Source organism: Tupaia chinensis, unplaced genomic scaffold, assembly GCF_000334495.1.
Source record: "Tupaia chinensis unplaced genomic scaffold, TupChi_1.0 Scaffold000270_1, whole genome shotgun sequence".
Classification (NCBI taxonomy): Eukaryota; Metazoa; Chordata; class Mammalia; order Scandentia; family Tupaiidae; genus Tupaia; species Tupaia belangeri.
In genome coordinates, this window is record NW_006159750.1 from 5,880,885 (window position 1) to 5,892,157 (window position 11,273).

At 56.6% G+C, this 11,273-nt stretch overlaps 1 protein-coding gene across 3 annotated transcripts in view; it reads left to right on the top strand.

Moving 5' to 3' along the window:
* CSF1 (colony stimulating factor 1) overlaps positions 1-9,509 on the top strand; it is a gene marked incomplete at its 5' end in the record, with an annotated part of 18,202 nt that extends 8,693 nt beyond the window's left edge. Inside the window, 4 exon segments of one of the 3 annotated variants that reach the window (XM_014588212.1) lie at positions 3,216-4,240; positions 4,766-4,818; positions 5,121-5,179; positions 8,749-9,509. In XM_014588212.1, coding sequence (XP_014443698.1) covers positions 3,216-4,240; positions 4,766-4,818; positions 5,121-5,166 — 1,124 coding nt within the window. 3 annotated transcript variants of the gene reach the window in all.
* Between the last annotated feature and the right edge of the window lie 1,764 nt (positions 9,510-11,273).

Sequence of the window (11,273 nt, forward strand, 5' to 3'; positions counted from 1 at the left end):
CAGCCCCAGATGCTGATTCCCGGGGTCTGAGCATGGCCCAGGAATCCACCCCACCCATGACTGATAGTGATATGTCTTCCTTCCATAGAACACATGTGAATACCGAGGGGTGAGCTCCAGGGGGAGGGACGCCGAGGAGCTTCAAGCCAGAGTAGCTAGTCCCCCACAAGAGTCTCCTAAGAAGACAGGCCAGATGGTGGTGCAGTGGTAAAAACTGGACACTCTTTGAGGCTGACACACAGGAGAAGGTTCTGGAAAGGTTCCGGGCTCACATCTGGCAATCTCCCTGAGTAGGCCGGACATGTACATGCCCATGATGGGGGCTGGGTGAGGTGGGGGGTGGATAGCAGGATCAAGATCCTGTTGGGGGTGCTGTCTCTTTCTCTCTCATTAATGGAAGAAAGAAATAAATGAACTTTAATCATTAAAGTCCCCTGAGAGGACAGCGGGGAGGGATCCAGAGCTCCTTAGGAGGGAAGGTGCATCCTCCGTTGAGAGGTGGTCGTCAGGGCCCTGTGTCTGATGATTCCTGTGACGTATGAGGTGAGCTATGAGGGAGGTTTATGATGGCAAGAGAGGGCCAGCTCATCTGTCCTATAATCGCCCCGGCGTCTCGGAGGCTAGCAGGGTTATTATTTTGACTCTACAGATGAGGAGATAAGCCCACACCACAAAGTGTAGTCGTTGGCACCCCACTGGCAGAGATGGAGCTGAGCCTGGGTTTCTCACTGAAAGCCCAGGCCACTGCCCTGATCACGTTTATTAAAGACCTACTGTTTGCACGGCCAAAGACACAGCAATGCCCTTCAGGACCTCACAGCCCAGTGGAGCCCATAGTTTTGCCCTGGATAGCTCAATTTAAGGAAAACCTTGCCATTGCAAGTAGGTCAGAGATGACGTGGGGGGCATGGGTGGCATGGCCTGGCATAGAGAAGTGGGCCCAGGGCTGAACCCTGAGGAAGGCCAGCATTTAGAAGTCAAAGGAAGAGGGGAGCCCAGGAGGAGGCTGAGAAGGAGCAGCTCCAGAGGTGGGAGGAAATCCAGGAGGGGGAAGCTTCTCAGCTCCAGGGGGTGTGGGGAGCCTGGGCCCTGTGATGAGAAGAGACGAGACAAGCTCAGTGGACAGGACTGGGTGTCCCAGCCCTCCCTCCAGGACACAGCAATCCTGACCAAGAGCCCACATCCCCTGTGGCCTGTCCCATGCCATTCTCTGTCCCCTGGCAAAATGCTTTTTCTAAAACTTAATTCTTACCTTGCCACTGCCTATCTCCCCACTCACCCTCCTGGTGTTGTCACTTTGCTGTGCGGCGAAAAGGAAACGTTCTTACATGGCCAGCAAGGCCCTGCAGGACCTGGCCCTTGCTGAGCTCTGTCTAGCCCCGTCCCTCCCCATTTTCCTCCTAGAAGGCAGTACTGCGGTGGCACCAGCCTCCTTTCAGTCTTCGGAGCTTTCATGCTCTTCCCTGCCTCAGGACCTTTGACCCATGCTGTCTGTCCTTACAGCCTACCCAACTCTCTCCAATCTCACCTCTTTTCCGGGGTAACTCTTGCTCACCCTTCAGTGGGCTCCTCGGGGAGATTCTCTCTGAAGCCTCATTCAGTTCCTGCACCAGTGCCCCTGCAGGGCTCCGTGTCCAGCTCAGCCGGGAAGCACCTCTCTCTTGTTCGTTGCATTATCTGATTTAATGACCATGTGTCTGGCATATAAATAGCCACCAAATGGATCCATGAATAAATGACAGGGCTCACAACCTCGGAACTGGTTCCACTGTAAACCAGAGCAGAGGCAAGGGTGGAAACAATAAGGGGAAAGAATACGAAAGTGAGAAAGGCCGAGGAATTTGATGAACAGAATAGACATGGGGCCAGTGGTCATGCTCACCAAAGAAGGCCCTGTTCCCTTCCAGGCCTGTGTCCGAACTTTCTATGAGACACCCCTCCAGCTATTGGAGAAGATCAAGAATGTCTTTAATGAAACCAAGAATCTCCTTACAAAGGACTGGAATATTTTCAGCAAGAACTGCAACAACAGCTTTGCTAAATGCTCCAGCCAAGGTAAGCACCAAAAGGGCCAGTGAGTGGGTAGCAGGGGAGGGTGTGTGTGTGGGGAGCTGGCAGGGGAGATGGGGCAGGCTGGAGGGCCCCCCAGGAGGCAGCTAGCTGCTGCTGCTCGTGCTCCTGTGTGTGTAGACCTGTCCGTTTTGTGTACATATGTGGCTTCATGACCCCAGGGTCCAAGCACATGTCTTTTCTGACATGTGTGTGCATGCACACCTACGTATGTCTGCATGTGGAAGCATCAAGAAGGCTCATGCTGGTGCCCGTGAGGTTAGGGAATGTATCAGGGCCCCTCACGGAGAGCCCTGTAGGCACGGAGGCTTTCCAAAAAAATTTCCCTACGGGTTCTGCAAGCTGGCTGAACGTATGGGGGGTTCTGTGGAGACAGCGGATGCCCCATCTAGGAGCCAGGGTCCAGGAGCCCTGCTGCGAATCACCAGGATACTCTGGCTCCAGAAGTCCCAGGATGCCCTGGGTGTCCCCTCAAGGGACCAGCCTGGATGTGAAGTCTGAGCATCGTTCAAACTGTCCCAGTGCTGGCTCAGCTGCATACATGTGCACTCTGCGTGTCCTCGTCTCTGCGTCCTGTGCCACATGTGCCCTTCTCCGTCCAACCTTGCTCTCCACGGCAGGGCTGAGGCCCTGCAACCTGCCAATGGCCAAGTCCGGTCTCGCTTCCGTCTCCAGAGCTCCAATCATGGCCCTGGTCTGTCTCTGCCCATGGCTGTGGCTATGGGGCTTTTGGCTGTGCATGAAACCAGTGTCTTTGGGGCTTGAGGGTGTCTTGTGTTCATCTGGGAGGCCACTGCTCAATCTCCTGGCCTGGACGCTCACCCCTGGATTGACCTCTGGCCAGCTAGAACCCCAGTATGGACTGTTCTCTGGTCTCCCACCCCGGCCCCAGCCTGTGCATCTCAACCCTGCTCTCTGCTCTCTGCCCAAGAGACCCTGCAAGTCGCACCTTCCCTGCCTGAGCCCTGTGTCATAAGCATCCACTCCAGTCCTGTCCTCTCCTCAGCCCCAGGGCTGAGTAAGGAGATGAGGGGACCCCCATCCCTGCCAGACCCCTTCCCCAACCCCTCTGGGAAAGCTGTGCTGGAGGCTGGTGACTCTATCTCCTCCCCGTCTTTCTCTCTCCCTCTCTGTGGTTCTTTCAGATGTGGTGACCAAGCCTGATTGCAACTGCCTGTACCCCAAAGCCACCCCTAGCAGTGGCCTGGCCTCTGTCTCCCCTCACCAGCCCCTCGCCCCCTCCGTAGCCCCCATGGCTGGCTTGACCTGGGCTGACTCCAAGGGGACAGAGGGCAACACCCTCTTGCCCAGTGAGCAGCCTCTTCACACGGTGGACCCGGGCAGTGCCAAGCAGCGACCATCTAGGAGCACCTGCCAGAGCCTTGAGTCACCAGAGACCCCAGGTGTCGAGGACAGCCCCACCAGCGACTCACCACAGCATCTCCCCTCTGTGGCGTCCACTGTCCCTGAGATTGAGAGCATTCTTGATTCTGCACTGGGTCCTGACTGGGCTCTAGAAGAGGCATCTGGAGAGGCTCAAGAGGGTCTTGTACCCCAAGGGACGGAGCCCTCTCCCTCTGAGCTGGGAGGGAGCATCATCCAAGGAGAGACTGCCAGACCCAGCGACCTCCTCTCAGCATCTTCTCTGCTCCCGGCATCAGCAAAGGACCGACGGCCATCAGATGTAACTGGCACCGTCTTGCCCAAGGTGGGGCCTGTGAGACCTACTGGCCAGGCCTGGCATCACACCCCTGGGAAAACAGACCGTTCATCTGCCCAGCCCAGAGACCGCCAGGATCCAGACTCTCTCAGGACTTCCTCGTTACACCCCCAAGGCCTCAGCCAGCCCTCCACCCTCTCTGCTCAGCCAAGGCTTTCCAGAAGCCCCTCCTGGGGCAACGTGCTGCCCCTCATGGAGCTGGAGGGCAAGAGGAGCACCAGGGATCGGAGGAGCCCTGCAGAGCTGGAAGGAGGACGAGCAAGTGAGCGGGCGGCCAGGCCCCCCACCCATTTTAACTCGGTTCCTTTGACTGACACAGGCCATGAGAGGCAGTACGTGGGACCCTCCGACCCCCTGCTCCCAGGGTTTGTCTTCCACCTGCTGGTGCCCAGCATCATCCTGGTCTTGCTGGCTGTCGGTGGCCTCCTATTCTACAGGCGGAGGCGGCGGGTAAGGAGACTCCAGGAGGGGGTGGTGGGCAGGGGCAGAGTCTGGCAGGGGTACAGGTGGGAGGACGACTCAGGTCCAGCCTGGGTTCTTGAGGGACTGAGTTGATTGCTTGAGGCTGAAGGGAATGTTGCTTCGAGAATCAGAAAGGCTCAGACTCTCTAGGCAGTGGGAAGGGACCAGTGCAGAAGGGAACGGGGCCAACGGCAGGATGACAACAGCTAGAGGGGACAAGGAGGAGAGAACCGCTGTGTGAGGGCATCAGGGCGGGGCTACACTGGAGCTCCACAGAGCCCGGGGCCTGCAGGTCACTAGGAGATGGCCTGCAGGGAGTGGGCAGAGGAGCTGGGGCAAAGGCATCAGGGAGGCCACTTGGATTCCCCTGGCCCTCTGGCTAATTTCCACTTCTGGATACCTGTGGGGACTTTTGCAACTCTCAATACTACCTGGGGCAGCCTGGCCTGGGGATGGGGCTACTGTCCCAGCCCTCCCTCAGACTCTCAGTGGGTCTGCTCTTCCCATCTCCAGAGCCATCAAGAGCCTCAGACAGTGGACTCTTCCAGGGAGCAGCCTGAGGGCAGGTGAGAGCTGGGTGGGGTTCTGGGAGGCACTGGGGCCTGGCTTGGAATCTGTTTTCCCTCTGCCTCAGCAGCCCGGGGGAGGCCTTCACCTACCTACTCTGAGGAAATGGAGCTGTAGGCTCAGATGGGGCGACAGGAGCAAGGGCCTCGCCTTTGTCCTGGATATCTGGGCCTTTTCCTGATTTCTTCCTAGAGTTGGAAGTCCTAGGTCTTCTAACTCTGAGGCTGGGGGTAAACTTAGGGTGCCACCCAAAACCCTGCCCCTACTGAAGTCTTATGGCAGCCCTGTGCTCTGCCTGCAGCCCCCTGACCCAGGAGGAGGACAGACAGATGGAACTGCCAGTGTAGAGGGAATTCTAAGGTAAGATTCTCCTTTGGATCTCTCCCCCACTTAAAATGAGCTACGCCCTTTTCCACTCACCCCACTGACTGGTGATACCACCACTGCCCTGAGGCCCAGACTCTTGACTCCCTCCTCTCCGACTCCCTTCTCCACCCATCACCAGAATCAACCAGCCCCTTCCTTCCTGGGTCCTCAGATCTCCTGTGCCACTGCAGTCCCTCCCCACCTCTGAGGCCAAGCTCTGTTACGTTGGGTATCTAGTCTTATTGCCACCTTCAACCAACCAAAATCCTCTTCTCGCAGATGGCTTTAATACAGTCTTTGCCCTCCTGGAGAATTTTTAGTAGCTCTGCGTGGCCAGCCACTTCAAACCCCACACCCCTAGCTTGGTTTCTAAGCCCATCCAGTAGATGCCTGACCATGTGGCTCTTGCCAGGTTGCTCCCCATTGGCTCTCCTCCACCACTCCCAGCCAAGGTCATTTCTACCCCCCTGTTTTTAGAATCATGATGCCAGAGAACCTTAGAATTGGAGCCCGGCATCCCACCTCAGGGGGCCCACCCCTCTCGGCATCCCCAGCAGGGAGTCAACCAGCTCTGGTCATACTCTCCCACTTCCAGGCAAGCTCCCTCCCTGTCTAGTCACAGTTTATGCCACCTTCAAATAGCATTGGGAGAAAGGGCTTCCTCGTGTGAGTCAAAACTGGCTTCCCTGTCCCTCCACACCGGCCCTCCCTCCTATGTTTAAGGTCGGTTATTCATGTCCCCTTGAAGTATGCTGTGAGCTAAGTGTGGCCAAGTCCCTCAAACATTCCTTATATGATATGGTTTTCAGACCCCTCACCATCCTGGACACACTCGTTTGTCACTGTCCCACTGAAAGTGTGGCGCCCAGCCCTGGACACAGTACTCCAGATGTTGTCCGACCAGCTCAGAGTACAGTGGGACTGTAACCTTCTTATGTGGACAGTGCTCTTCTACCCTGCTGACCCAGAGTGCCTTAGCTTAACAGCCGCATCATACCGTTGTCATATGTTGAGCTCGTGGTCGCTAAAACCCCTAGTTCCATCTCCCATAAACCTGTGTCACGTCAGACCTTCTCATCCTGTGTTTGGACAACTTAACTTTTTTAACCCAAGTGCAGGAGTCCATATACACCCTTATTAAGACCACCTTGGTTTCTGTGCATCACCCAAGCCTATTGAAATTGTTTTAAGTTCTAATTCTGTCATCTTCATAGCCCCCCAATTGTGTCTCCCACACATCAGTGAGCTGTCCTTGCCCACATTGTTTACAAAGATGTGACCCTTATTATTCCTCGGCCCTGGTTCCCTAGCCCCAGATGACCTATGCCCTCCTGCCCTCCTCCCACTTGGCCACAATCCGTCCATCAGGAAGCCTTCCCGATGGTCTCTGCCACCCTCTTCTTGCTCCTTCAGCTCGTGCCCCACCGGCTGTTTTGTATTTGGTTAATACTATATTGATTTGCACTTATTCGGATGTTGTTGTTACACATTTTTAAAAGCTTATTTTATATGTGTAGATGTACATTCCACATCCCTAAGAAGATTGTAAGCTCCTTGAGGGCAGGAAATGTCTTTCTCTTTTTTTGAGTGTTTCTTTTTCCAACCCGGGCTCTAGTACAGAGAAGGCTTCTCCAGAGTTGTCACAGATTCAATAAATGCTGACTGACTGGTTTCAGGGAGGGCGTACCCAGTGACCCTGACCAGCTGTCTCTAAGTGACCAGCCTCCTGGCTGACCAATTAACCAGCTAACTAATCAACTAACTAATCAACTTTGATTGACTGGTTGACCTGTCGACTAACTAACTAGTTGGTAACTAACTATCTAACTGGTTAGTTGTTGATTGGTGAGCTGATGGCCTTACTGATTTGCTAATTGGCTGGCTGGCCAACTAGCCAAGCTGTCCCAATTGGTTTCCTGTCACCTTTGCCAAATGCAAGCGAGTGCCTTAGGGCCTTCCCATGTACAGAGTGGCAGGTCTGGGCTCCTCCTGGAGAGATAGGGGATCTGACAAATGCTTGAAACCAGGGAACCTATTTACTGAAGAGCAAGCCCTAACACAGCTGGAACCCTGGGGTCTGCCTCGTTAGTAGGGTGGGCTAAGATGGGCGAGTGAATGAGCTTGGGCCTGGGCAGGGCTATGAGAATGACTGGGAAGCAGAGGAGGGAGTCTCTGGGGACTTCAGTGGCTCAGTGCTGTGCCAGCCTTCCCCACCCCTGTGGTCTTGGCCTTCTGCCCCATCCATCCCATCTATATGCCCCCTCTTTTCCTGCTTGCCTGTTCTCAGGCCCATCTCAAGCTTTCCTCTCTCCCGAGATTTCACTTGGAGAGGAGACCCAGCACAGGAAACCCAGGCCTACGTGGTTCAGTGGGCTCAGCCATATGGTGGTCCACAGGCCAGGCACCCTGAGCCTCTGGGGGATTGAGTGCCAGCCCCCAGATCGACCTCTGCTCTGATAAGGGAGGTGACAAAGGGAGACACAGAGCCTGAGAGACTAAGAGAGGATGCATAGCCACAGACATCTCAGACACCAGCACCCTCAAACTCAAGGAACTAAGAGGCAGGGGCCATAGGCTGCCTTTGCCTTGGTCCGTCTTTCCTCTGGGCCCCTAGCAGGGCTGTGGCCTGACTGTACCTAGCATGGCTCAGGTCCAGTTTATGGCTCCCCCTTCTGTCCTCTCCAGAGCATGGGAATGGGCTGGGAGCCAGACGCTGTGGTCCTGTCTTCCCTCCTTACCCATCATGGGCTGTGCCAGTAGGGCCTATGGACATTAGGGAGGGAGACTCCACGGGGTCCAAAGTCAAACTGTTGGATGTGGTCCAGGGGATTTCTGCTCTGGGAACAAAGCGTTCTGAGGATGCTGGGCAAGGGGACAAGGCTGGGGGTGGGGCAGAGAGGGGGTGGGGCCCTGACTCCCACAGATGATGCAGGAGACAAGTGCCCAGGACCATTTGGGAGGCGTGGTTGCTGAGGGTTTAAGCGTGCCAAATGGCAGGGCGGGGGCTTCCTCGTCCTGGCACTGCCTCTAGCCCTTTCCTCTCGGCCCGAGTTCTTGCTCTTCAGTTTCCTCTGCCCTGCTGTCTAGAGTATCATCTGTGATGACCTTCTGGGATGAGCCCCGTAGGGGTGGAAATGGGAAGTCTTCTTTGCTAGAGTTAGAGGAGTCACCCTCGGTTCCACAGTGAGAGTCTTGCCTGAGGAGAGGGCTAGGGACACTCAAGTGCTCCCTGCCCTCCCTGTCAGACCAATCTGCTGGAGTAGCAACCCCTGTCCCCGGCCCCCCGCTCGGGCCTCCACCAGGCCCCAGGAGCTCCCCCTATGGTCCCCGGTTCCCCAGGAGGAGGTAGGAGGTGAGGTCAGTCTGGCCAGAGGCTTGGGCTGTTGCCAAGGAAAGCTGCCTTGCTCCTTTGTGGGCGGCCGGGGTGGCTGGGAAGGCGAGGAAGGAGAGAGGAAATCCTGCCTGCAGCACGGCCCAGAGCCCGCAGGCACCACCCCCATGCCCTCAGCAACCCTCCCCACACTCCCACTCAGCTGACCAGCCTGTCCTTCTCTCCCCTACAGCTGGGCGCACAAGACAGTCTCTCCATGGGAGGAGACATTATGAGGGCGTCCACCACCACCCCCTCCAGCCGTCCTCCTGGGAATGTGGCCTCCACCAGAGTGTCTGTCTGCCAGCACTGGACTAGAGCAGCAGGCCAGGGCCCTTCTGCCTCAACCCTGGGACCCTCAACTGACTGAGAGAGGGCTGGAGGATGCCCCCCCTCCCCTCGCTGCCACTATTTATTGTGGGCCCTGGAGGCTCCCACGCTTGAAGAAGGCTGCAAGCCCCGCTCAGGACCCTCTCCCTCAGGGCTGTTCCCTTCACTCACTCTCCTCCATGCCCTCTGGCACCTGAAGCATGAGGGAGAGCAGGGGAGGCCTGAGAAGTGGATGAGCCCTGCGCCCAGAGGACCCGCCTGATGCCATGGGATCCCAACATTGACAGGCAGGGACCTGTCTCTGGAGAGAGAAGCCTGAGATTGGCAGGGCGGGTCGGCGTCGGCCTGATTTCCCGTAAAGGCGTGCAGCCCAGAAGACGGGAAGAGAAGGCCTCTGGGCCTGCTAGTCTGCTGACAGCCCAAAGGGTCTACAACTCCCTGCGCATCAGTGCCCTCTGCCAGTTGCCAGGCCAAGAGGAAGGCCTGCCCTGCCCTCGGGACCTGCTCGACCTGGCTCATGATGCCAAAGGAGGGCCCACCTCTGGCCTCTGCCTCTTCTTCCCCCTGCCAGAGCTTCTCCAGGAGGCCGGGCAGAGGCTCCGCTCATCAAGGAAGCCATTGCACTGTGAAGCAACTCCCTGCGCATCAGTGCCCTCTGCCAGTTGCCAGGCCAAGAGGAAGGCCTGCCCTGCCCTCGGGACCTGCTCGACCTGGCTCATGATGCCAAAGGAGGGCCCACCTCTGGCCTCTGCCTCTTCTTCCCCCTGCCAGAGCTTCTCCAGGAGGCCGGGCAGAGGCTCCGCTCATCAAGGAAGCCATTGCACTGTGAAGACTGAACCTGCCTGCTGAATCCATCCGTCCATCCTCCCACCCATCCAGCCACTCCCCGGCTTCCTGCGCTGAGCTGGCCTCACCTGACGACTAAGGGAGCCCCTAAGCCCTGACCTCCTCCTGACCCAGCCTTTGACTCCCCAGGGTGGAGCGGAGTGGGAGAACTGCCCGGGCTGCCAGCCAGAGCCGGTCTCTAGGCTGTGCTGTTCACCCAGGTTTCTGCATCTTGCACTTTGACATTCCCAAGAAGAAAGTGACTAGTGGGAGGGATGAAGGGAAGGGAGGGCAGAGGCAGAGAGGGGCCAGGGAGAGCTCTGACTGCAAATGGGTCTTTGAAACATGGGTGTGCCTCTGAGACTGGGGAGAGAGGTCACATTTGTGCCCCCCCAGCCCAGTCTCCTTCTCCTGCCATGGCAGGCACCTGGGCCTGAGCAGGTCGTCCCTGCCAGGAGCCCTGGGGCTGCCGCACTCCAGCCCCACCTGTTTGGCACCCAACTCCCTCCCTCTTCTGGCCTTTCTTTCTCCCCAGTCCCCCCAGCTCTCACCCCCTCCCCATCTCTGTCCAGGGAAGCCAGGGTGGGGGAGTAGTCAGGAGATAGAGGTTTTGAGACCTGGGCAGTGGGAGACAATGGGCAGTGCCCCTTGGTCCCTATGTGCTGCTGTGTCCCTCTCCTGCCACTTGGGCCCTCTACTGAGAGACCCTGCCCTACCTGGCCACTGGGCCTGTGACCGTTCTTTCCTGCCCAAGAAAGTGGGGGCCGCTGCCCACCCCCGACCCTGTCCTGGTGTGATAACTAAGAGAAGGGCTGTGGAAAATTCCATGTGGGGCTTATCCTTCTAGTCACGGACTCTATATTTGATGCTAGGAAACATGTATTTAAATAATGGAAGAAAAAAAAAAACACAGAAAAAAGGCATTCCTCCCCTCCCCCTGCACCTTAAATGTGTAGTATTGTAAAAGTCTGAACAGCGAATCCACCCCATTGCAGAAGCTCTTTGTGGGCGCTTGGTGACACCAGCATGGGAGGAGCCCAGAGCCGCCTCTGGGTGTCCCCCAGCTACCTGCACAGGGACCTCTTCTTTATTCTAAGGAAGCCGAGAGGGAACATTGGCTCACGTACTGTGAGATTTCGTTTTTATACTTGGAAGTGGTGAATTATTTTATATAAAGTCATTTAAATATCTATTTAAAAAATAGGAAGCTGCTTTATATATTTAATAATAAAAGAAGTGCACAAGCTGCCGTGTGAGTCATGGGAAAAGTTACTTTGGGGATGTGGGTGGCAGAAGGAGAGGTGGGCGGGCAGCAGCAGCTGAGCGAGCCCCAACTCAGAAAGGGGAGGATAGGTACTCCTCCGGCTTCAGTGTTGTTACCAGAATCTCCTGTAAGACTGCTGTCCCAAACACATTCATCTGCATATCTGTTTAATAGGGGGAAAAGGCAGCCAAACCTCAGGGCTGGCCCCGGCCCCTGCTCCAGCTCGGCCTCGCCCAGCCTGGGAAAATGGCTGGTTGGGCTCAGTCCAAGGGCCAGAGGAGCCCTCGAGGAAGAGGTGC